The sequence below is a fragment of the Zonotrichia albicollis genome, chromosome 17 (assembly GCF_047830755.1).
Source record: "Zonotrichia albicollis isolate bZonAlb1 chromosome 17, bZonAlb1.hap1, whole genome shotgun sequence".
NCBI classification, from domain to species: Eukaryota; Metazoa; Chordata; class Aves; order Passeriformes; family Passerellidae; genus Zonotrichia; species Zonotrichia albicollis.
The window spans coordinates 519,100-546,248 of record NC_133835.1 but is presented as its reverse complement, the minus strand read 5'-3'; the positions used below and the strand labels follow the sequence as shown (position 1 = coordinate 546,248).

The following is a 27,149-nucleotide window of genomic DNA, read 5'->3' as shown; positions in this document are numbered from 1 at the left end:
GCTGGGTACTGTGGGTGCCATTCTCCCATGGCAGTAGCAATGTTGTGTTTAGCTGGACATAGGGTGGGCACAGTTCTGCCCAAGCTGGTTGGGAGGGACAAAGGGGAGAGAGATGTTGGGGCTGGAAGTGGGCATGGAGCTGTTGTGTGTGGCCCAGCAGGGCTGTGAAGCCAGTGGTGGACAGCAGCTGCTCAAGTATTGCTGTCCACATGACAGAGCTGGTATTTCCACCCACAGATGGCTTTTGGGGGAGGTCTGTAGTTGGTCTTAGGAAAGGAAGACACCCTCCTCACCCTGCCCAGTCTTTTACTAAGACTTTTATTTTTACAGTCCTTAACTAAGGAAATATTTTTAAAATTGCATCAAGGAAGAATAAAAAAGGAAAAAAAATCAAACATGGTGACAGAAGACAACAGAATCAAATACACTTGAAATAATCTTATGTTGAATAAACTTTGAAAAAACATGAACCACCACTTCCTTTGCTTTTTGACCCCTTACAACTTTGAAAAGGCATCCCTGCAGAACATGACCCCCCTGCAGATCAAGACTGCAGACCCTGGGGACTGAGCTCCCTAAAGAAGGCTTTTGTCCTCCAGAGCAGAATTAGCAGGATTTCTTTTATCACTTTCGGTCACTAACATCCTTGATTCAGACTCAGCTTTATCATGGCTCTTAGTCACTTGGGCTTTCAGTCTATTAAAATCACCAGATCTCTTGGACTCATATAGTCCCTACAGATAGCAGAAGCCTGTATTACTTAACTATTAGCTTCATTAATTTTCTGTCTCTCTAGATAGAATCTCCACTTCAGTGTGTTTGATTTCTTCTCTCCACTATTTCCAATATCCCATGATGAGTACAAGTATTGCACCTTCACCTTCCCTTCACCTTTCTTTAGGTCCTCAGGTCTGCTCTGGGCAATAATGTCCAATGCTTGTCCAGTTTACAAGCAATTGGCTTTCCTATCAAGGATAAGCCAGTCCTAGATAGGAAACAGTGACGGTAACTGTTTCACTGTGGGTTAAATGCTTGCTGCATTACTTCCTTTCATCTTCTCACTCCTACTATTCCTATAAATTTAGTTACAAAGCTGACATGCACTGATGAGCAATTGAAACTGTTCAGGTCACTTTTTGATCCTGAGAAACATACAGATATGGTGTTCCATTCCTCATCCTGTAGTAGTACTATGCGATCCTGACCCACTAGATTCATTAAATAGCTTTGTAAAAAATACATTTAAAACAAACCTGCTTTTCAACATTCTTGCTTGAAGATTATAATTTTCCTTACCCACACCACAAATTGCTTCCCTCCCCAGCTGAAAAAACAGTTTTTAGACTCTCTGGTTTATAGGTAAGTTCAACTAATTAAAAACCCCAACCACCTAGCAAAACCTGCCTCAAAATAAATTGTAAAACAGCTTTCTCTCTGCAGTATCTGATCCTGTGCCTGTCCAACTGCTTGGACCCCAATATCAGAGTCATACCAAAGCAAATCCAGATCTGAGATTTAAGAGTAATCGGTCTGTTTTACATCCAATAGGCAAGAATTCACAAATTTTTTTTCCTCATTATTTTCAAATTTCTCCCAATATAGTTTCAGATACCAAGCACTTTACTCATTTGTGTAATCATTTAAAATAAAAAAGCCCCATCATCATCACAATCTCAACATACTTTGCCACAATGCAAGGTGTCTTTTAATTCTTATTTCCAATTTAGTATCAGAACTAGTTAAAATAATTTAATTATTCTTCCACATGCCTTACTAGAACAAGAGAGGATGAACTTTATTTGAAAATATATACTAAGGGGAAATAAAAAAAAAATCCAATTAAAAATCAATTAAAATTCTGGACACCTTTTTTTTCCCTGAAACATCAACTTGCAACTTTCAGAAGAACAACTGGGAGCTCCCCCAGCACAGAAAGTACATCCCAAATGCCTAGGCGCCCCATGCATTCCAGGAGGGCTGGAAGGCAATAGATGGGATTCAGCACATTTTTAAAAAGGTCTGACATACAGCATCAGCACACCCAGAAACATTTTATGGAAAAATTAAAAATCCCTGATGGTGTTGCTAGAAAGCTTATTTGATGGCAACTTCAATCCATTACAGGTCTCTTGACAATAAACTACATTATTTCTAGAGGCAAACTGAATGCAGTATCTCCAGCATCTCTGTTGGGAATGGGAACAGAACTGGAGGAACATGGACTGACACAAAAAGAGTGTGACAGTAGGGCCTGCAGAGCCAGATGTGATATCTAATCTTTATATAGCAGCAAGGCTCAAGTTGTTCCATCCACAAACTAAGGCCAAAGAATCAGGGCATATGAGTGGTTAGGGCCATGCGGAAGTTCCAAACATCTTCTCCTGTGCACTCTCAGAAGACCACTTGTGCTTCAAAGAGCCTGTTCAGTTCTCCTTGGAGGCTGGAGGGGGTTACTTTGTTTTGTTTGTTTTTGTTTGTCTGTTTGTTTGGTTTTGGTTTGTTTGTTTTTAAATGGGTTGATGCCATTGCTTATTTATGTTGTCTTCCCAAGTTCAATTTTCTTCTGGATGGCACGTGCTGAGTGATAGATCAAGGAGTCAATGAAACCGGCAACTAAAGGAAAAAACCAAAGGGATGAAGTCAGACATGCCTCAAAGACAGAACAACTCCCAAAGACAGAAAACACAAACCCTGCTGTCAGAGGAAAGGAATACCACGTCCATTAGACAGAAAAAGGTTCTGCTGCTGCTGTTGCCGCTCAGAGCAGTAAAGTCCTCATCTCCTCAGGACAGACAAGACCCACCCTACAGGACAGAGGGGATCATGCTTCTCTAGAAAAGATCCCTTTTCCAGAAATAAAAGAGACAGGCTGCATCATGCATGTTTACTGATGACTGAGAAGAGTTTGGAGAGGAAGCTGATGTGCTTTACGCCACTTGTTGCCTTGATTCAGCATGCAAAGGACTTGTTTCCCATTTCTTGCTCATTTCACATCAACTCTAAAAGTACCATATGCTGGCCTTGAAGGATGCCCTTTATTGGAGATAGCAATGTACACCTACCAGACACAAAACAATACAAACCACCACCTTTAATTCTTTCTGCAGTATTTTCCTCAAACCTCTCCAGCCCTGAAGAAGCCTATTAATTCAGTGTTTGTTTGTGACCACAGAAAAACTCAGAGCGGCCTACTGTACCACAAACCCCAGACAACCAAGGTTTTCACAGGATAGGAACCTTGAGTTCCTGCCAGGGAAGGAACACAAAGGTTGCTAGGGAGCTATTTTTCAATGACTGGGTTTTATAAAGCTTCGTATTCTTTCTTTTATTCAAAACTTCAATCAAAGGAGTAAGTAAATGATTACCTGGCTCTATACAAAGACATTTCAATATGATACAAAGCATTGCAGCTAAAATGGGAATTGAATCCTCTTTTTATTATTATATAATATGATATTCTTGGACTTAATATTTGGTCTATCATGCTTCAGATAACTCTTGTGTGGTTGTTTTGCTCTGAAATTATCTCTATTTCTGGAATCAATTTGATACGGTTACACGAACACTGAGGTGACTTTAGAATAGCACAGAATCATCTAGGTTGGAAAAGACCTCTAATGTCATAGAGTCCAATTGCCCCCAGCTCTGCCAAGCCCACCACTACAGCACGTCTTTAAGTTCACATCTACACATCTTTTAGACTCCTCCAGGAAGGGTGATTCTACCACTGCCCTGGGCAGCTTGTGCCACAGACAACCCTTTCCATGACAATTTTTTTTTTTTTAATCCAATCTAAACTTCCCCTGGTGCAACTTGAGGCCATTTGCTTTCATCCTGTCCCTGTCAGAAGAAGAGACTGACCCTCATCTGGCTCCGACCTCCTTTCACATAGTTGTAGAGAGCAAGAAGGTCCCTCTTGAGCTTCTTTTTCTGCAGGCTGAGCACCCCCACCTGCTCAAACCTATGTTCCTGCTCCTTCCACAGCTCCATTCTCTTCTCTGGACTCGCTGCAGCACCTCAATGTCTTGCTTGTCATGAAGGGTCCAGAACTGAACCCAGGATTCAAGGTACATCACCAGTATGCAGTGGGGGACAGTCACCGCCCTGGTCCTGTTGGCCACGCTATTGCTGGCACAAGTAATTTACCTTATTGGCCATTAGCTGATTTGATCTCTAGAATACAGAGAGTCTGAGCATGGTACATGGCAGAAACATGAATTGGCTGTCAAACCCAGTCAGCGCTAATGGGCACTTGAATTTGTCATGAAAGTAATTTCTGAATGACTTTTCAATTCAGAGATGAATAGGATAAAATTTATTGCAGACAGAAATTCTGTTTAACAGTATCAGGTTAACTGAGCACTGTGACACCTCAGATGATGGGAATCTTGCAGATAAAGGTATGATGTTATATACATAATTGATACAGACGTTATGTGACACAGAAACTGGTTTCTCAGGTCCCTGACCACATCTTCAGGCTGGCCCTTAACACCCACATGTCTGACTTATGAGCACTCTGGATTACTACCTGGAGAGCATGGCTGCACCAAGGCTGCTCTCATGCACAGAGCTGAGCAGATACTGATTAGCTATTCCAGATGCCAGCACTGAGAGTGAAGTGCAGATACTCAGATGTATCTGCAGGAACCTCTGAACCTCTTCTCAAAAGACCCCATCTAGTCCTAGCAGAATACTAGCTGGAGGTCCTATGTCTGGGAGCAGTTTGATGTCTCTCAGATATATATTATGCCCATGGCAACCTGGGTTCACAGACTTAACTGGCGTTGATTCCACATGGAAACAAGTATCTACTTACAGACCCAAGCTGGCCAAGAATGCAAGTACAGACACTTTCATATGGTCTGTGAAGAACAGCTTTGTTAGAAAACAAAATGTCCTGTAGAGCATCAAAATGAAATATTATGACAGGTCTACAGGTCGAATTAAATGAAATGCTGTAATAGGTCTACATTATCTACAGCATCTTGTAAGCCTCCAGTGCTAGCTACAGTCTGATGTCACTCCTGCGGCTCTGCAGAACATGTATCACTTCCCAAGGGCTGAAATAACCTCTCTTAATCAAACAGAGATTTATTACTAGACATGCAGACTTTAGAAAGCATAAGATAGTAAATATTTACACTTCAGAAAGCAAAATGATTGAAAGGTGCAATACCTGTAAATATGCCTCCAACAATGGCACAAACTCCAGTGAGAAAGTGAGTAAAGGACCTAGAATTTGAACAACCAGCATGAGCTCAGATACCAATGTCAGGTATATAACAATTAACTGATAATTCTAATAATATTCATCATATCATATAAGTATGCATTCTCTAAATAGTCATAGCTAACAATTCTCAAATTAAGGAATTAATTAACCCCTACTGGCTACAGAATGGAGTTTGTCACTGCTACTTTTAGTCATCAGCACTAAAAGAAGTACTGAATTTATAAACTTGAAAGATGGGCTTTCAATCCCTAAGACATTCCTACCCAGTGAGAATGCACAGGAGGGTCACGCAACACACTAATTAAATCCTAAGCACACATTAATACATTTTAAGATATAGACATTTTCTGCCCCTCATTATGAACCTCAAAGACTGGACAGCTACAACCCCTTCCCTTTCCCTGCAGCTGCAATGCCAGCCATTAACCCAGAGAGAAGAGGAGGTTCCACACTGGCTGGAAGATGTAGAAAAGTGATAGCAAATTCAGACTAAAGAACCAGTTGGACTATGTGGGTGCTGCTGGTAAAATGGGTATGCTATGTAAATCTAATCTTCCCATTAGAAGTCTGAACCAAGAAACATTATATAACACTTCTGCTCCTTGCACCACTTTCCTGTCCTATCTTGATACATAGCAACAGATAAAACCCAGACCACAGTTCACACAGAGAGGAAGAGCACCGGTAAGCACCTCTTCCTTTTCACTGGCTGGGAAGGGGTTTGGATGAATTTCAGGCATTTGCACTATCATGTCTAAATGAAGTTTCGAGCTATGCAAAATTACAAAATCAATGAAGAATGAACAAAATAGAATGAAATGTTTCTCACCTGTGCTTCTCTGTCAGCTTCACCATCATGGGTGAAAGCTCATACAGCACAAAGACACCAGGCAGACCCTGGTCTCCCAGTAGCCCATTTGCTATTTTCTCATGTCGTGTAACTGAGAACTGGTTAGTTCTTACCACCTACCAGGAAACAAACACAGCAAACATTATTTTGCCAACAGGGAACAGGAAAGGCTACTAAAACATGCATTCAGTGAACCACATCAGTGTGGCCCTGCCCATGTGGGCAACCTGACAGTGGTTAGAAAGAGTTGAAGAGCTCTATCAGAGCTCTATCAGGAACAGGTATTTGCTATCAGGTCTATTTTTACTATAGGCTACCAGTTAAAGCTGCAGCTAGCCCATGGTATGAAGGAAGCATAACATCCAGGCTGGACTATTTGGTCTCTGCTGGCACACAATAGCATAAGCTGTCCCTCTCAACCCTGAGTCTATGTCACCCTCTGCAGGACCAAAATGCAGTCCTGCCAAGCATGCTTCAGGAGACAGCACTGATAGCAAAAGGCCATAAATAATCAAGAGTGAGAAAAAGGAAAATAATATATAGAGGCAGGAGATCAGAGAAAGACAGAGATAGCCTGTCTTCACATAAATTAAGATCAATCTTCAGCATTCTTCTGTGCCCTGACATTTTTCTACATGTTGTTCATACTAGCCCTATTCTTAGAGCAATTAAACTGTGTTTCTGTAAAATAAAATTATGTTCTATCATCCCTACTAAGTTATCTGACACAAATTACAATCCAAGTGGAGAAAGATACTATCCAGGTTTTTTTACCAAATTCCACACTTGGGGTTTCCAAGTACTGAATGTACAATATAGCCCCTGGTATACATCTGGCAACACATCTGGATCCACAGTTACTGTCAGCACCAAGAATATGAGAAGAAAGTGAAGGCTTCCACTTGTCAAAGTAGCAGGGAAAAAGGTACTTACTTCACCATCTACTTTCCTATACACAGTGGGGACCACTTTGACAAAATATTGAAACATCATAGAAGCTATAAGCAAAGAAAGGGAGAGATACAATTAATATAAAGCCATAAGCTGGAAGCTTTTCACTGACAGGTCAGGTAGACACAAACTACTTTTGTTCAGCTTGTCAGGGAACATCTTTCTGCACAACAGCTGCTGGAGGTTTTCAAGGACAGTAAAGTAAATGTCTGAAATGTGTCTTCCTTTTGCCAAAGTGAATTTCATTTCTGCTCCAACCAAAACCAAAACTCATGGCATTTTGGCCTTGAATAAATAGAAAAACTATTTCTACAAACTTGCTATAGCTTTACCAGTAAAACTTCTTGCAAATTCAATTCTAGTCCAGAAAAATATCTTAACAACATAACCCTAAGAAAACTTCCTCAGATCTAAATGAGTATCTCATATCAACTTCAATTAACATTGCAGTTTATTCTTGTAGAAGCATGGCATTTATTGTATCAGAAGATGAAAAGGAAGATCTGGACCAGTGAAGAAAAAAATAGAAGAATCCCTTCTGTTGCCCCAGACCAGCCTGTTCCTTCAGTTCTCTTAAGGATAACACAATGCAAGAAAAAAGCTATTTTCTATGGAATTCCCTAAAGAAGACTATCCATCCATTTCTACAGCAGAAGTAATTCTTGCATATGGTATATTTAGCTGCAATAAACATAAATTTGACCTGCAATCTACTGCTTCTACTTCTTTACTGGAGCATCTCTTCAGAACAAATTCTTCAAGAATTTACCAACTGAGGTAAATTTCCCTGAGGCTCAGGATGAAAAGCTTGAGCTTATGCAGAAATTTACCAGTCAGCTACAGGTCCTCCCTCTCAGATAGTTTGTTACTTCATAGAATAACTACAGCATCATAATCATACTGAACATTATGATACCTTTTAATTTTTTGTGCTTTTTTTCAAACACCATCATCTGATTTGGGTACAAGGATCAAAATCAATGGTAGAAAACTTTAAAGAACAGATTCAGGTAGGACTAACAATCCTATCACCACTTCAAAGCAAATTACTTCTTTCTCCAAGCTTTATTACATACAGTTCCAATTACCTTCAAAGGAAAACTATTCAGACTTCAGTGGATCTAAAAAAAAACCCTCTGCAATGGCATGTAAAGGACCTTTCATAGAAAAGCAGGCTTGTGGAAATAAGCACAGCAGCAGCAGGAAGAAAAAATTGTCTCACAAGCCAGCAAATCTGGAGCTATCAAGATCAGCAATATTTCGACTTCACTGCAGCTTTTCAAGCTCTTACTGTTGGGTATGTCAAGATCAGCCAGACACATAGCTCTCCAGCAACTACCAATTAGGCCTTTTTTGTCTATCTTGCATCTTCTCATTCTCTCTCACGGTAAGCAGTAGTTAGACAGGGCTCTCCTTGAACTATATCTGAGGTAGGCCTTTAATAATGATACACTGTACATGCTGTTGTGCATTCACAAATGCTGAAAAGATACCTTTCAGAAAGGTCACAGAATCCAAACATGTTGGCAGACTTCTTCCAGGTGAATGGAGACAGCCGCTCCAGAATGAGCAAAGGGTGGAGGAGTCATATTTCACATAACACTGTCAGGGTTTCTGTTGAAACTGAGAACTTTGCTCCTGTTCTCTTCTAACACTTATTAATACAGACACTTAAAAAGAGAATTCTTTCAGCTGTCTTTTACCTTGCTGTGCAGTGATGGCTGTTCCATCCAGAGGGTTCACAATGCCTGGATAATCCCTTCCAAATGAGAGATGTTTGATATAGTGCGTCATATTGATCTGAAATGGAAATGCTAATAACTCAAATAGCTGCAGAGCACATGAGGGGTAAGGTAAGGGGCCTGAAGGTCGTTATTGGTATATTTTTCTGAGCCTGGATCTAGAATAGAGACAGGTGTTCCTTTTCTCCATGCATCCCAACAGTAAACTCCAAAACATTTGCTCTTCTTTTTTATTCATTGGAGATTTCAAGACAAGGAATTTCTCCTTCTCCTGCTTGAAATCTACAGATCTCAGTGCCCTTTCCTCCCATCTACAGAGCAGGCTCTCCCACCCACTCCTCTCTCTGCAATAGGAGCACATACTATCAGCTGCCTTGGAGGAATAAGTATGAGCATTGTCTGCTTTCCTCCCAGCACAAGGTAAACTCCAACAGATCCAGAAGCAGCTGTGACAATATTAACCACAAGAAACTGTGAAGCATAGATTAAGGAAAAAGGCAGGCTCAGGAAGAGAAGCACAGGCTTGCCAAGCAGCATGCAAATGTCATAGAATGTATTTCAGAACCCTCTGTGAAAGCAGGACCCAGGTTTTGCTTAGACCCATAAAGCGAAATCTGCAGCAATCTAGGATCTCAATGTGGCAATGGGAGGGAAATCCAGAAGGAAAATAGACTAAAAGAACTGTAACACTGCCGTAGAAACACTTACATTATCAAGTCCGAAGCTCTGCAGATCGTGAACTGTAATAGAAAAATAGTTAACAATATATCTCACGTTGTCATAGCAATAATATCTCTCTCCCATATTCTAGCAATAAGTCAGCTCCTTTTATTTCCATCACAATCTAAAATGGCAAGAAAATTGTCTGGGCTTCTCTCTTGCTTGCATAGTAGGGTGTGTGACAGATAAAACTTCTGTAATACCCCTCCTTACACAGAGCCATCACTAGAATAAAAGAAAATAAATTTAATTTGGGGTTACTTCAGCTTAGGTATTCAATCCTCACCTGCATGTATTCTTCATCTAGGGCAAAAAAAGACCCCAGAGGTCAGAAAAGAAAGCTTTGCTGTTAGCTACACATAACTTCTCTCACTCCTGTAAAACACAGAGGCACAACAGATCTAAACTAACAAATGAGCAGAGCACATGCTTTAATATAACATGCAAGTGCCCTTAAAAATAATCCTCATCTTAGTAACTCTCAGCACTCTGCCTATCAGCCTTGCTACTGCTGCCCAGAGAACATACTAGGAAAGGAAAAGTCTTTGCAGAAATGGTACGAGCAGGGTATTTACAAACCATTAGTAGGACCACAGTGACTGTCACCAGTGCTGGGATTTGGGGAATTTGGCCTGCATCTCTGCCCTTCCCACATGTAGCAATGTGACAATGCTGGCAGCACCACACACCCCTAGAAGGGATCTGGCAGAGATATGGTATGCGGATTTTTGAAGGAGTTTTGAATGCGTTAGAGATGATACCTCTGAGTTTTTTAGATTATGCGATTTATTTTTCTTATCTTCTACATAGGCAGGAAGGGTGAGTTTGGCTCACATCTTCCCTGCATGGCTCAGAAGGTCATAAGACCTCTAGTTACAAGACTTTTTAAGAATTTATTGATCAATAAAACACTACCAACAAGGATATTTATGTTTTTGACCCAATCCTTAAATATTTTGTCTTATGGACTCATGGTACAGTGTAAACTTTATTAGCCAATCATGTTATGTATGACAAAAACCTACAGTACTGCATTCTAAACCTCTTGTTTACCTTTGTAACTACTTTTATTTTTTCTGTATCTTAAACTCCAAAACTCTAAACTGTCTTCTATTTAGCTTAACATGTCTCTGCTTTAAACTATAAATCCACATTCTCGCTCCCAGCACCTAAGTTTGGAAACCCTTTCCAGGGTCTCAGATCAAATCCTGTGTTTAATTCTAACCTTCTAACCTTCGGCTTACAGGCCCAAAATTCTGAGAGTTCCCTGCATTTTGGATTCCAACATCTTCCCATTCTTTTTGTACTAAGAATACTCTTTTGATGGCTTAGTCAATTATCTTTCGTGCAGTGGAGTAGGTAAGGTACTGCTATAAGTATAACTATGATGACAATCAATATATACATGCTTATCTTTAAAATCTGTGGGAGGCAATGGTTATCTTCTAGTTTGCTACTTAAATGACTTTATGCAGTACCAGGAGCATCAGTCTCAGGATGAAAATCTAAATTGCAACTCCATTTCAGTATCACTCCTACCAGGTTTATCCAAAGTCATACAATGAACTCCAAGAAGCCAGAGTCTGTGACCATTTTAACAGGTAAATTCATGCGCTCAGGAAGGCAGACTTCGCCTTTCGATTTAGCAAAGTAAAACACAGTTCAATAATCGTGGGCTATTACCTTAGGAGCTAATGGAGTCAGATCACCAAGTGTTGCTACATTATTAACAATGATTAGAAATGCTGCTCCCTTGAGAGCCTAGCACAAGAGACAAGTTGCTGTGTTGATTTGGCACAGCCTGGTTTTTGGTAGTGAGGGAGGGCCACAGGAGTAGTTTCTGTGAGAAGCTGCTAAAAGCTTCCACCACGTCCAGCAGAGCCAATCTCTGATGGCTCTGAAGATGGACATGCTGTTGGCCCAATTAGAGAGGCTGGTAATGCCTTTGTGGTGACACAGTTAAGAAAAACTGAAACATGCATGTGCAGTTTTCTCCAGCCACGTGCTGCTGCTGTCCTGGCGCAGCGCGTGGCAAGCCTCTACTGCCTGGCCAACCCCAGCCAGCCGTGTCGTGGGAAGAAGGGCAGGGGCAGCGTCAGCAGCCTCTCCTTCCCAGGCCCCGCAGGAAGAGAGGGGTTAAATAGTGCGGGGCCGTGGTGGCCGTCACTGCCCGCTTGGTGGTGGTGGGCCACGTGGCCAGCAGCAGAAACACGGTGAGAGACTCTCTGGCACAGAACCTCGATGAGATTGACCTCTTGGAGCTGCGGGATCCTGTAGGAATCTTTGAATTAGCAGAACTCGTTTTCAAAAGCACCTATAAGCACCAGTTTTACTTGCAGTCACAGAAGAGGAGGAGGTGGGCACATGTGAGGGACAACAACAGGGCAACACCAAGGTCAGTGGAAAAAGAGGGGGATGAGGTGCTCCAAGTGTTAAAGCCAAGATTCCTCTGCAAGCCATGATGAGGACTATGGTGAAACAAACTGTCCCCTGTGAGGCACGAAGTTCATGGGGGATGTAGAGATCCACTCACAGCCCATGGGAAAAGTGCTCCTGCCAGAGTGGGTGGATACCAGAGAAAGATGTGATCCAGTGGAAGACCCAAATAGAGAGAGAGACCCTCCAGAGATAGAGGGCCCTTGCTTCCAAACGCCTAGTAAAAATCTGGAAGTATATGTGATGGTGGGCAGGGGAAAGAAAGAAAGGAGAAGTGGCCTTGGCATTATGCTCTGTTATTCTTAACAGTTACCAGCAACACTAGGCTGTTTCATGTTGCACTTATTATGTGCACTTAAGTCAAGAGTTCAGTGCCTTAGCTGCCAGTGAAGTGTCAAGTCTTGCTACCTTTTGTACAGACACTAGCTGGCTAACCTTCAGTTATAACAAAGTTCCACAGAGATCCTGGCTCTGATGGGTCTGCATTTAAACTTGACCTACGTGAAGATCCTTGTGGGTCCCTTCTATCTCAGAATATTCTATGATTCCATACCACCAAAGGAATAAAACTTTCTTTGTCCCACCATTATTTGGTCCCTCAGCTCATTCCTATCCCACCCACCTTTCAGTCATGAGCCATCTCAGACTCTGTAAAAGGCTGAAATGCAAGTCTTGCTTTATCTGAGGCTATTCTTCTAGTCAGAACAGCTCCAAAGTAAGGTTAATTCCACAGCTGCACTGGCACAGTGATGCACAGGGAGGGAGAGGGATGATCCTTGTGGTAGCTGTGCTCCTAGAACCCTTTGCAGGATTATGATGCTTGTCAGATTTATCACCTGGGTAGTCACATGTGTTGGTACATGTGAAGCTGTATTGAGGACCAGTGAGCATGACAAAACTTACAGGAACAGCACAGTACCAAAGAAATCCCAGGGCATCACTTGAGAAGGACCAGACATTAACTAACATGTTACACTAGATTTACATTGTGTGTGACCCCTATTATTAGTTATGGCTACTGAAAAAAAAATGTCCCCAGAGTGCTCTGCTATGCTTTCCACAACTAAGTAGTTTTTATAAAACTTCTCTCCAATAAATGATTTACAACTCTGCAGTAGAGCTGTTCAGTTTCTAAAAGAGTCTTCCACCATCCCGCAGGTTTATTTCTCCTTGATCACCGATGATTATTCTAAGCACATATGTACATACTCTACATTGCAGATACACATTTAGCTTAACATAAACCAGCAGGCTATTAAGCTTGCTAAGATAAGGAACAGGACAAGGAAAGAGAACAGAAGATCTTTAAAAGACAGTCTGCTAGGACCAAAGAGTCTTATTTCTGAAGAAACAAGCACATTTTTTTCATTTCCTTAACCACATCTAACAGGCAAAATAAAGATACCTGCTAAACATCTTAAGTTTGTCAAGAACTCTGTCTGCTTTATAGAACCAAGATTTGTTCATGGTTTTAGCAACACAGTTTTAAGTAATGCTGTCTATCTGAAGAATTCTCCCCATCCTGCATTTCTGACCTGGACAATCACAAAGCCTCCTTGGACTTCACAAAACTCAGTTCTTAACCCCTAAAAGAGGATTAACAGCACTTACAGCCATTCAGGACTCTGTCAATAAACATGTGAAGGTTCTAAAAAACTGAAGACTGCCACCCAAACACATTGCTCCAAGGTGAGATAGGACACCACTTTTCAAAGTGGGGACAAATTTTATGGAGGAAAGTATCTTACAGGAGCACAGTGGCAGGAAGATGGAAGTGGCATAAAGATGTGCTGTGAAGAGGGGGAATGAGACAGGGAGCAACACAGAAAATGTTGCAGCTAAGCAAAGCTGAGACTCTGAGTCCTCTGCCAGATGTTACTGACTTAAACACCACATCTCAACCTGCAAATGTCATGATTACCCATAGAAAAATCCAATGATTTACTTAACCCTTGTAAAAGTTCCTACAAACTACTCACAGATCAGCTGTCTTGGTACATGAAATTTCAGGACATATTCTCTAACGTGCTGTACAAATGAGATTAAGTGAGATAATTCTCTCATCTGACTTGAAAAGGCAGAAGTTGCTCTAACATATCAGCACATTCCCCTCAAGCACATTAGCGGCACAGTGCAGCTAAACATTTGTCAAAACATTATCTCCAACATGGGGATACTAAAATCACTTAAGACAAGGATTCTCCACCTTTTCCACCTCGTTTACCACAGAAGAATGACCTGCACAGCTCTCCTATTAGCTTCCTGGAAACCTTCTCAAATCCCAGCCTAGATCAACAGCTCCTTCCAAAGGAGATTTATGAGCTCAGCAAATAACAAAAATCATGTTAGTTCTGTAGTCCAGAGGAAAAAAAAGGATACAGCAACACCTAATCTCAACAGCATACACTGGGAAAACAAGTAAAGTAGAAGAGAAAAGAGAAATGTTCATATCCTTACAAACAGATTCAGGTAGAGTAGTATTTAAAGTTCATACCATAAAGGGGAAGAGAAACATCTGTGCTTATGTGCTTTTTAGGCCATATAAAATCACCCCCTAGACAGCTAAAGGACTGGTATACGGTCAAGCAATCATTTAAAGTGTAACAGAGAACTCAAAATGCAGTAATTAATCACCAAAAGGAAAAACACAGTGGGATGTGCATATATGTTAAGTGAACTCCAAAGCAGCATGCCAAACAACAGTATTGGTTATATTGAGATTATTTTTCAGTCATAAGATAAGAGAGATAATTTTAGGAGCAAAGCTATTCAGAAATGCACCCAAGGTTTATATTTACAACATATTAACATTCAAAGCTGTGTAACAGGTTCTTTATTCTTAATCAGTCCTGTGCTATTTTCATCCCACCTGATATACAGAAGAAATAACAAATCATGAAGCTGATTTTGTTCATTCTGTTGCAAGATCCTGACAAAGGTGAACACCAGGAAAGACTGGGGGCAGGGAAATGCATGTTTGAACAGCATATCTCAAGGGAGGTAAACTCCTTTTTTGTTTGTTTCAAAAGCTTGTTCATTTGTATTGAACACTGTGTAGTATATACATTTAGCACTAATCAGTAACTGTCTTAAACTTACAGAGCCTTATGGTTGTATGGGCCTCTGAATCCTTCCCACAGCAATTTGATCCCCTTAGCTACATCTCTGCTGGGGCTTCTACAATAGTATGATTTTTGGTATGGAGAAGGAAAGGCAGCTCCAGAGGGCTACTTGACAAATGTTAAGCGTTCCCAACAACTGGTACAACTTGAGCTCTGATGGATGATAGTGAAGTGACAAATGAAAATGTCATTTCTGTTGTCTCCAAAACAGATTTGTTATAACTTGAAAACAGTTTGTCCACCATAAATGGGTGAGACCTTGCATCTTTCAGCACTAAGACAACCAAAATCTGGTAAGAGGTCACTAGGGTAAAAAGAAAAGAAAAGAGGATGAAGTAAGACTCTCAGTGTTCAGTATTCAGTATGGGGATAAAAACAGTTCCCTAACAGACACTACTTTGGGACAGAAGTCAGAATGAGCTCATACACACCTCCTCTATGGAAGGAATCGTGTACAGGTGATCAGAGGATTTGGATCTTCCCACACTGAACTGGTGTCCTGATGGAGACTGAGTCCCACATAATTTTTTTTAAGTATGTTGTTGGGCAGGAGAAGAACTCAGATAAGTAACTGCTACCTGTAGAGGCCTGTGCAATAGTAACAAGCCCACAACTACTTGGGCTATAGGAAAGGAACAGAGAAGGAGACTGCAGTCTCTGCAGAAAAAGGAGCTAGTGTGACATGCTCTTGGCTGACACTGGGAAGGTGCCAAGGGACTTGAAAAATGACAATCAGTCTGCAGTCAAAGACTTGGTAGCTTTTCACAATTCATTAATCAAAACACTAAAAAGTATGTAAATAGGAGGCTATTTGGGGTCATCCACAGCATCCAAGAATGAGTTCAAATAGGTTCTGGCTGTCAAACAAGCTCTAGCAGAGAAAGAAAGAAGCCCTTTGTTAAATACATAAACAGAACACTAACAAGGATGTACAACTGACCAGTGGATCTGACTCCTAGAGAGCTAACAAAGCTTCACACCTTTCTAGGCAAAGCTTGGTGGCTCCAAGGAGAAGACTCCTTTTCCAGGACTGTCATCATAACAAAGAGCAGCAAACCTGTGTTTTTTCCTTCCACAGCCATCACCACAAAAGAGGATGAAAACAAATGGTAATCTCTCAAAAACAGCATCTTCAAAGATAACTTTGTTCCTCCAGCTGACATGTAGGGTGCAAGAAAACCACAAAATTTGGACCACATACAGACTGCTTCATCCACAGAAATTGTCACAGTCATTCAGAGTGTGTCTTCAGGACAGAATGTCCTGAATGATGCCACCAACACCATCTTCTTTTTAAGGAACTGAAGGAGTCTAATGAGACATTTTAAATAATCCTGAAAAGCTCTCTGGCTGTCAAAAAAGCATGATGGCCAATGTCTTTTCTAAAAAGTACTGATGATGGTGTAACCACATTTCTCTTCACAGAGAAAAGCAAGGCACAATATGACAACATGATGGCACCTCAGCAACAGAGTGACCCAAAGACAATCTAAAGGAGGAATGAGAACCCTCAGCCTTTTCCCTCGACTATAAGAAACAGAGCAAGAAAGATGGGAAGTGATATAGATAACGTCACTCTCCTCAGGAGCCTACCATTAGGTAGGTGAAGTTTCCACAGGCAGGAAAGTCACTCTCAACTACTGCCGATGAAGCAGGAGATGGCTGCTGCTGTACAGGCATGGACAGACATGGCAGCAGCCCCTGAAGCACAAATCTCAGAGGTTAAACAGCTAAATCACCCAAGCATTTCTCTTTCCTCTGAGACAGGAAGGAAAGACCACAGATGTGAATTGCTGCAAAAGAAAACATACAATATTCAGAGTCACAAATTGGCCCAGCTGATGGTGGAGGCTGTCCTTGCAGATGCAAAAGTGAAAGAGAGAACTTCACCAAAATCTGCAGCACATTGCATGAACCAAACATAAAATTTCAGTTTAGGATTCAAAGTCTAAACAGACAACAGTGAAGCAACCCCAACCTTAGCAAGAACCAAATGAATAAGCAGGGCTTGAGGCTGTGCTGCTTAAAACTGAAGACTCTAACTATCGGTAATGTTTGATTCTGGCCTCCCTCAATGCAGGAGAATCAAAGCTACTTGTTTCAGTGTTAAGAATTCTGACTGGAAGTGCTTCAGCCCTTCTCACAATCTCTTTCAATCCTCCTCCTAATGATCTGGGATTTCTTAGTGCAACTGAACAACAAATGACCATTTGCAGCCACTATGACATTCCAGAGTTGGAGGTCTTCTCTGACACTGATGCTGTCACATCATGGTGCAAGCCTAAAGTGACCAATTTTAAATGCTTCCAATAACTTGGAATGAAAAGCAGCATCACTGCTTGCTTCAAAAGCAACACATTTCCAAAGATTCAGCTCAGATTCTCAGGGAACACAGGATGTGAAGAACAGAGACAAGTACCAGTTCAAGAAGTTCAAGCATGGTATTTATGCACCAGCTAATAGGCAATTAACCATTTTAGATGGCACAAAAGCATAAGATCAGCCATGCGAGTCATCCTAGACAGGACAATTCTGATGACCTGAGATTAGGAATGAGTAGCAATACACACTAAAACATAGTAATGGTGAAAACTGAGATAAAATACTAACTAGTAGTAAAGTGCTCAGTCTCTAATGGAGAGCTGAGAACACAGAGCTTATGCAAATAAAGTTATATATAACTGAAGTTAAATAACTAAACAGAAATAAAATTGCACCTTACACAGTGCTGCCACGTGTATCAGGCCCTCTTATTCTACTTTCTGAGATAAAGCCATTTCAACTTGCTTCTCCTTAGGAAAGAAGTTACAGTTTCAAGATCTTAACACCAAGCAAACAAGAGTTCAGAAGCTCAGATCAGGATTACATCTGTAGTCAGATCTACAAAGTGCTGCTTAATAGGACCCTTGGGACAGTCACAGTGATGCCCATGTCCATTTCCTGGCTGGAGATCTATAATACAACATGAACTTCAGCATAAAAAGAGAGGAACAATGTAAGAAACTGAAAAGCTGATATGCAAGCTTCAGTATTTCAATGCCACCTCAAAATAAAAATCCAACAATCAGCTGTACAAACGTGGTACAGACTCCAATAGGAGGCAAGAAGAATGGTGCAGTGGACTGAACTTTCCACACTACTCATATTCTTGATCCTCATATTATCTACTGATTCGTATCAGTAGGGAATAGAAAGAAAAGCAAAAATACTGTCAGTCATTAGAGTTCTGCATCAAGTAGGCCAGGTAAAATGATTTAGTGAATTGTTAACGTGACTTACAACAACAGTTTGGAATATTCAGACTTCTCTTAGACATTCAACTTCATCCTGTGTGACATTCTGTTAAATGTATTAACAGGACTGCATGTTAAAGCAGACCCTACTGAAAGAATCAAACACCACAAGCACTTAAGTTATTGTCTGGAACTATGATCCAAACGAGATACAAGTTCTGGAAATACCTCACAGAACTCTGTCCTCTAATACTAGTCAAATTCTTTACCTAAAATTAAAGGGAAGAAAAAACCCCAAAAGATTAGAAAGAAAGATTACAGTGAGTCATGTACAAGAAAACAACCATACACCGAGCGGTCCATTTTCCTTACGGGTCTGGAAAACTTCCTTGTTTGTTGGTTAGTGTAATGAAAACACTGCCAAGGAAAAGGCTGGGTAGAAAGGAAAATCCCACATTATGAATAACTAGGAAAGCAAGAGAGAACAAAAGGAAGAAAATCATTAGGGCACTGCTTCTCATGTTTAACCAGGATCACAATTCTGGATGCAGTCTGGTACCTTCAGACAGAGCTGAACTGAAAGAGGTTCAGAGAAATCCTGCAAGGAAGCTCAGAGGTTGACTGGTGTCCACAAATGACCAGCTTCATATGCTGTGACTCTTCAGCAGGGAAAGATATGCCCTGAGCCCTGTACAGGAAAGGCCTATGAAATGCTGATGGGGAAGGAGAGAGTGGGAAGCAACTACACTCTTTTTCTGTAGGCAAAGAGGAGGCCATCAGATACAGCCAGCAGGAACAAGCAAATGAGTGGATGAGGTTGGCAGTAACTACACAGTCCTTTTGGATTTTTGTAGTAAATGCCATGGACCTGGGCGAGACCCCATGGAGAATCTAAACAATAGGAATGCCGAGACAGCAACAGAACTTCCTGTCTCCCTGACCCCTGCCCCAAAGCTTATCTCTGTAACCCCACAGGCTATGTTACTTAACCCTCACAACTGGTCAAATCTGGATCCCCCCGAACCCTATAAAAGAGGTATATTTTAGCCCATTCGACAGAAGAAGAGCTGTCACTGGGACCCCTCACAGACTTCCCCAATAAAGCCATCTCTGTGGAACCACCAGCATCTCTCCCACTCCTCTCTCGCCGTCTGCTGCAGCCTCAGCCCGGGGGCACCCCTACCTAGCAGGCAAGAGCCGAAACCCTAAGAGAGCTTGCAATCACTAATAGAGCTGATAATCACCATGCTTGCTAGAGGGTAGCCCCCCGGCATCAGCCTTGAGCTAGCTTAGCTTTGGGCACCCTGTCTCCCTGGGGACTGAGCTCCCGAGCTATCTTGCACTGCTTGATGATAAGGCCAGAATGGAGGCCTTATTAGGTTTTATCTGTATTTTCTGAGTGAATTTTAATTCAGCTCTGCAGCATTTCTGGAGGACATGGAATTAGAGAGCTATCCTGACCTCTCTGTACACAAAGTAGCTGCTCTGAAGCAGCCAGCTTGAATTCCTGTCTGTTACAGAGAGGTGTAATATAGACATGCTTCTCCGTAACGTATATGACTTTGCTGATTCTGGTTGTAGTAAGGTTGCTGTTGTCATGACAGTTTAAGCACACAAAGGAGGTTTTGCCACAATAAGTGAAATATTTTTTTTAATTACAAACGATCAATATTATGGGGGAAACCATTATTGTTGTTTGTACAAAAGTGCTTCTGTGCTCAAAAGTTTGTTGTTCTCCAAATACACCAGTTACTCCCACCAAGCACATTCACATTCTCCCCTGACCTTAACCACAGCAGTACAGACTAAACTGGAGTGAGTAATGAAAGGAAAAAATACAGATTTGATGTGTGGACTCTTCACTGGATAAGGAACTGCTTGGATGATCATGTGCAAAGGGTAGTGGCCAATGGCTCAATATACAGATGAAGACAGGAACGAGTAGGGTCCATGTTAGGAAAAGTACTGTTTAATACTGTCATCAATGACATGGACATTGAGACTGAGGGCACCTCAGCCTATCTGCAGATAATAGCAAGTTGAGTAGTAAGGTTGATGTGCTTGAGGGGCAGGACACCATCCACAGGAACCTGTACAAGCTTGAGAAGTGAGCCCAGTGAACATCATGATCAAGTGGAAGGTGCTGCACCTGGGTAAGGGCAACCCCTGGTACCAATACAAGTCAAGAACTGCCCAGGGGAGATGGAACTGGGAGTGTTAGTGGAAGAGAAGTTTAACATGACCTGGCCATATGCACTGGCAATCCAGAAACCATTTGCATATTGGGTTCATTCCCAGCAGTATGGGCAGCAGGTGAGGGGGAGGACACTCCCTCTCTATTCCACTCAGGTGAGACGCCACATGCAGAGATGCCTCCAGCTCTGCGATGCTCAGCACAGGGAAGATGTGGACCTGCTGGAGCAAGTCTACATGAGCACACAAAGACACCCCAAGGGCTGGAGCACTTCTGCTATGGAGAGAGGCTTGGAGAGCCTGGAGAAGAGAAGGCTCTGGGCAGACCTGAGAGCCCCTTCTAACAGCAAAAGGGAACTGTAACAAAGATGGGAACAGATATTTTAATAAGGCCTGTTGCAATAGGACAAGGGGCAATACTTTTAAACTAAAAGAGTGCAGATTCAGACTGGATATAAGAAATTGTATATGTTGAAAGTGATGAGACATTTGCACAGGTTGCCTAGAGAGCTGTCACACTCAGTCCCTGGGAACATTCAAGGCCAGGCTGGACTGGGCTCTTAGCAATCTGCTCTAGTGGAAGGTGTCCTTGCTCATGCAGGGCGGTTGGACTACATGGCCTTTTAAAGGTCCCTTCCAACTCAAATCATTCCATGATTTTGTAAACTACCACTATGGTTTTCACCACGCTATATTTATATATATACTCAAGGAAGTCCTTCACGACATAATTTTACTCTGAACCTCATGAATAGAGGAAAATATCCCTTCTAGAGGTACTTGTAGTTAGGTTCAGGTCTGAAAATTTTACTTGAGGTTGTTTGACTGCAAAGCAGCAAAGTTTTGCAGAACTGAGAGACTACCCAGAAACATCCTCTACCAAGTTCTTCCACGCTCATGTGGTAGCACCCCTAGAAACCACTTTTCTGTTTGTCCATGATAGTTCTAAACCACTGTAACAAAACTTCAACGATGTCCTCCTCACTGAAGCAGTGATGTTGTTACTACAGACAGTAATGCAAAGATATTAAAAGAAAATGGTCAGACACTTGAAACCAAAAGGTCCAATAAACAGGAAAAGAAAATACTTTACCATGTACATGAGACTGTTGAAAACTTTTTCCTGGTGCAAAGTGAAAATTTCCAGCTACCTGCAGGAGACAATAAACATTCATTAAATGGTCTGAATCTATGTAAGCAAAGCAGTTGTACTGGTGTTTGGACTTTTACGATTTTGTTCACACAAGACAGACACCAACTGACTCATTTTCACAGGGGACAGTAGCAGCAGACATTATCCTAAAAGAGGTATGAATTTCCCATGTTCATTACAGCCAGTGATGCTGAAATCCATAATTAAATACTGATGTGGATAACAGCTGTTCTATCCAGATTATTTTGTGGACATAAAAAAGAGAAAAGGAGGAATTAACTCCAAGTAGGGAACTGTCTGGTCCTTCAGAAAACACAAAACACTATCAAAGAAAAAGAGAGGAGAAAGTGAGGATGAACACTTATAAAAATAGTCAGCAGTGATCCAACGTATAAACACATGAAAAGAAGAGCATGCAAAAATAAAGCACTTAACCTACTAAATCCCCCTCCCAAAGCAACCCCCCAAAAATCTGCAAAAGACAAACTGGTAAAATTTCATCCTGGACTCTGAAAGGGATATGGATATTAGGCGCCAGTCCTCCCTGACACTTAATAGCAATCACATGCACTGTGCCTTGGAAGATCTGAATGTACCAAGCTCACTCATTGTATTAAATATTTAATGCCTGGGCAAACCTATGCTTTATGTTAACTGCAGACCTGTTGAGAATGAAGATGCACAAAGTTCCAAGTGCCTAAAAAAAGGCCCCAAAAACTTCCCCAGTGACACTCACACTTGGACCACTCCTACATCCAGAATTCCCCCTGGAATCTTCCTGCTCATCATATATTGTGAGAGAGGGTCCCATAACAGTTCAATAGCTATGATAATGCTCAAATCACAGTCTCTGGATATGACAGTACAAGGTCTACTTTCTAGAAAAAAGACTGTGGTCTCCAGGAAGAATACACAAGGATAAAAAAAAAAGAAAAAAACCTCCAAAAAATAAAAAACCAACAGAGTTTGAAGTTAAAAACAAACAAAAAATAGCCTGGGTCTGACTTCTTCTAGAGGGCATTTGGGTATGCAACCTGTGTATTTGTGAGGGTAACCCACAAAATGACAGGTTACATAGTTACCTGGTGCATCTTGTGTATTTTCATACATCATTTGCATAAACCACCTCTCTGAGCATTTTCAGCTCAACAACCAACTCCAATAGCCTTGCTTCCTGTTTTTCTAAAGAAGATAACATTTCACTCTCTCCAGCACCTCTGAGGCAAGTTATCTCCAGCACCCACTTGTGGCCTCTGATTTAAAACCGGAAGGGCAGTGGAACAATTCAAGCTAAAAGAAGCTGCCTCTCCTCCTCTAGAAATCTCAGCAAAAAGACTTGGTACCCAGGTGGGATGAAAAGACGAACTTCACCAGCTGCCATGACTTCCTATCAGCCCACAGAACACAAACCAGAACTAGCCTCTTTTCCACTGCTCTTCCTGACTGTCCTCCTGAACCTCATGACAAGCACAAAGACGTAGCACAAAGACGCCAGAGGTTATTCTATGATAGTACTGTAAGCACCTAAAACTGGAAAAGGAGAAGAATGCCCCAACTCTGCCTTTTCACAGTCCTCACCATCATGCAGCAGGTTCACAGCAAAAGCTCTCTCTCACCTTGTTGACCTCTAGGAAACCATACACTTGGCAGCCCTCATTCTTCTGCTCTTGCATTTTCTGGCTAAACCCTTCCCTCTTGCACTGCTCTATGCTATCTGGGTTCTTGAAGGCCCAGCCTCGCCGCCTGTATGCTTCTCTGACATCGTCACAGGTATTACAACACCTGCAAAAAGCACAAGCACCATCTTACCATCTTTATCATTAAGACGAGATGTCCCAGCTCAGGACTTGAATCCTTGACAGGATTCAACAAAGCAGCAACACAAATATTGGGGACTGGACCTTGGAAAGTGGCCTAATGGTCCTGAATAAGCATGATCTTCTTGATGTGCCTTTTGAGGTTTGGAGGTGAGGATGCACACTGTTTGAATACAGGACTGGAGTCCAAAGAGGGCTCTGCCTGGCCATTTACACAGCCAAGGCATCCCTTGGCAAAGAAATTTATCACAAAAACATCATCAGTGTCCCCCAGTGATAAGCAGTTTAGAACTTCCTCATGTGAACAAAGCACCTGCCTATTTTTATTGCTCCTCTCCTCTGTTTTTAGGCCAAGACATTGGGCTAAAGGGGGGCTTAACTACAAACTTTCTTTGTACTTTTCTACCTGTGGACAATACTTGGTTACCAGAAAAAAACCCAGGTTTCTTCCTTGGTTTCATGTTTCGGTGGACATGTTGAACGAATTCCTGCTGTTGAAGGCAGCAGTTATGAATACCTCAAGATGAAAACATCTCTGGGAAAGGACACAACTTGACAGATGGGACAAACCAAGTTATCACTGAGCCAAAAATAGCCAAAATTAGTCCAGAACCTATATGGACTATCATGGATCCATTCTTACAGTAATTTCCTGTTCAGAGGAATGAGAAATACGAAAAGATGCCTGTTGTTTGTGTGAACCATAGATGTCTGGTCCTTTCTCCTGTAAGGAAAAAATGCCACCAGCAGCAGTGAGAAGGCAAGGCCAGGGCATAACCAGGTTTTACATCAAGATACCTCGTGTAACAGTCAAATCATTTAAACACCTCTGCTCTGGACATCAAACAAGCCCAGAAAATCTCTCACCTGCTGAGATACAAGTTTTGTACTGCTTAAACAGGCACGTAGACAATCCAAACCACCTACAAATGCACCTTCTCAACAATCTTGAGTGCAGCTTCCAAAGGCATAGGCAAACCACAATAGCTCTTATCACTGAACATGTGCCTGAGAGCAGGATTTCATTGCACAGACCTTCATAGACATTTGGAAAAAAAATATGCATATAACATACCAGGATTCAAGCGCTAAGAAGATAGGAAAAAAGTGCAAAGGTTACCGAATGTCCTCTGACTCTGCCCCATAACAGCTCTCGCAGCGATCAGCATCCAAAGAATTTGGATCAAACACTTTTTCTTCTTCTTTTCCCAGCTCTAAGACAAAACAGGATTCAAAGTGATGAGACACATCTAGAAACTCTGTCTTGTACTCTTGTTCTGCTCTATGCATAATGAATACTCTGCACACAATGTGCTACTGCACATCCTGCACCCAACGTCCACCCAAAGTGGTATGTATGTAGCCTGCTGAGGTGTGGAGCAAAACCAAGAAGGAGCATAGTATTTGTCCTCTCAAGAACAGCCTCCATGGAAAGAACTGGCTATCTGTAAGCCTTGCTGAAGCATCAGACATTGCTTGCATAAAGGCTTTGCTAAAGCATCTAAAGTAGACCCAACAGTACATTATAAGCAATACAGGACTTGCTTAAAAACATGTAGAATAGTTTTTTTACCCAAATAATAATTTTTAAAGTCACAACCTGTGATGGTTGCTAAGTGACATAGCAGTAAGAACACTATCACCACATTCCCACGAAAACCAGAGAAACCCTTGTGCCTGCCAATTGTTCAGCTCTTGGCTTAGTTTAGCCTTTCAGTGTCAACAACAAAATGTTAAATCTAAAGTGATACAAAGCTAAAAATTTGGTCATGTTGATACTCAGAGCTACACTGACTCCCAGAAAATAGAACAAGTAACTCATGTTCTGGAAAGGAAAGTCAAAATAGTAATAGTGTGCGACTGAAAAATGCTTTGTCAGAATCCTTTCTGGTTGGTATCAAAGAACAAGGATGAGTCATAACATGTAAAAAATGTAGAGGAGAGGTTTATGTAGCCAAGGATCCCTTATTACAGCTTGCAAACAACAGATCAACTCACATGTATTTATCCAGGTGTGCATTAACACACACAGAGTTAATGCAAGTTTAGGCTTAAAAGTTAAGTCACTGGAGCCTTTCCTAGAATCACACAGTCCCATTTGTTCACCCACTGTGATTTAAACCCAAATTTTGCAAGAACAGCTGCTTGATTTCTAATCTCAAAAGACCACCAACTGTGCAACTTTATTCCTCAAATGCATCCATGGGTCTTTATCATAGTTTCAGAGGGACTGGGCAAAGATTTTCTTGCAAAAGTACTGAGTGTAAAAGTAGTTTAATAGATCTGCATGTTATAAGGTATTCAAGACTTTGTGGCATTTAAACACTCTACAGCTGTCACCTTGTTCCCACAAATCTCAGAACAGGCATACAACGGAAACACTAACAGAGCATCAAACCAGGACAGGTAGAAGAGCATCTTACCATGTCTCTCAGCCTCTGGAGTTACACGATTCCCAGCTTTATCCAAGCGTTGTTTAAACAGATTGTGCTCTACATCCAGCTGCTGCTCTCCTGCTACATCCATTGCATCAATGCTCAAATCTGAAACCAGTGCACAAGGAAAGTGATCTACAAGCATACATTTGTTATGAGCACACTGAGCCTCTTGAGTCCCCGCCAAGGACAAAAATTATCATCACCATTCAGAAGTCTTACTCACAAGCACAAGGCATATGTGGAAAAATAACATCTAGATTGATCTTCAGTTTATCTCCCCTTGATTTATCAACGTATAATTCTGGATGAACCTGGGAACAAAGGAAAAACAGTCCCATTTTACTTGTGAGCAAATCAAAAGGCCCCTTTCTCTTGGTGCTGTGGCCCAGGAGCTGATTTTTAAGACAGAAGAGGTTTGCGAGACAGCTGAGCCACTGCCCTGCACAGCCCAGCGCATGCCATTTGCAATGCTGTTAAATAACTGGGGGATCTCTGAACGTGGGGAGGGAACAAGGCTTCAGCGCTTGCTTTCCCTTCTTGGCTTGGCATGGCTGCTCGCAGGAGGCGTGACGTACCGCCGTCCTGGCAGGACGCCACAGACGGAGGAGGGCAGCTCGCCCCCACAGCCGGGGCGACCGGACAGGGCACAGAAAAATAACGCGAACCGCAGGTCTATGCTGGGCGAAGCTGCTGTCTGGGCAGCCCAGGGGGGCGGCCCGGCGGGGGCAGGGGCAAGGGCGCTCCGGCCACTATGAAGGGTTGCCCGCCGCGAGTCGGAGGCAGCACGGGGGTCTGGGGCCGTGTCCGCTCCGTCGGCGGTACTTACCTCCTTGGTGAGGTAGTACTGCAGCTCCGAGAAGAAAAGCAGCACCATGATGAGCCCGCTAACTGCCGTCACTGCCAGGGAGACGAGAACCACTGTCAGCCCCGCCGCAACCAGACCGCCGCCGCCCTGAGTCTCTAACGAGCGCCGGCCCGCCAAGGTCCCCCGGCCACCCGCAGCGCCCCCGCTCACCCAGCGCTCCCCCGCACGTCTTAACCCGAAAATCTTCTAGAGTCTTCGGAAAAGCGTCGAACCGCTTCAGCCGCCACAGCGACTCCATGACGCCGCGCGGCCCGGAACCGAACCCTTCTTCCGGCGCCGGCCTCACCCCGCTCCCGGGCCCGCCCCCGGCGGGGAGCAGTTCTCTGTAGCCGGCTGAGCTTCCCAGTCCTGTCTGTAGCCTCAGTATGTCGGAGGGCTGGGGTAGGGCACTGA

At 42.3% G+C, this 27,149-nt stretch overlaps 1 protein-coding gene across 1 annotated transcript; it reads right to left on the bottom strand.

Moving 5' to 3' along the window:
* Positions 1-301: 301 nt before the first annotated feature.
* ERGIC3 (ERGIC and golgi 3) lies at positions 302-27,145 on the bottom strand. Its single transcript, XM_005496488.4, has 13 exons — positions 26,907-27,145; positions 26,718-26,788; positions 26,115-26,202; positions 25,877-25,996; positions 24,574-24,667; positions 23,253-23,418; positions 21,577-21,634; positions 9,488-9,519; positions 8,741-8,837; positions 7,020-7,084; positions 6,066-6,202; positions 5,180-5,235; positions 302-2,613 (listed from the first exon to the last, which is right to left on the bottom strand). The coding sequence occupies exons 1-13, from the start codon at positions 26,992-26,994 to the stop codon at positions 2,534-2,536; spliced, it is 1,152 nt and encodes a 383-aa protein (XP_005496545.1). The 5' UTR covers positions 26,995-27,145; the 3' UTR covers positions 302-2,533.
* Between the last annotated feature and the right edge of the window lie 4 nt (positions 27,146-27,149).

Coding starts and splice junctions, on each gene's coding strand:
- ERGIC3 (XM_005496488.4), bottom strand. CDS start 26,994: ATGGAGTCGCTGTGGCGGCTGAAGCGGTTCGACGCTTTTCCGAAGACT. Junction 23,419..24,573: donor GCAGAGTCAGAGGACATTCG/GTAACCTTTGCA, acceptor TGCTTTTTGCAG/GTGTTGTAATACCTGTGACG. Junction 9,520..21,576: donor TCAACAGTCTCATGTACATG/GTAAAGTATTTT, acceptor TTTCTATTACAG/TTCACGATCTGCAGAGCTTC.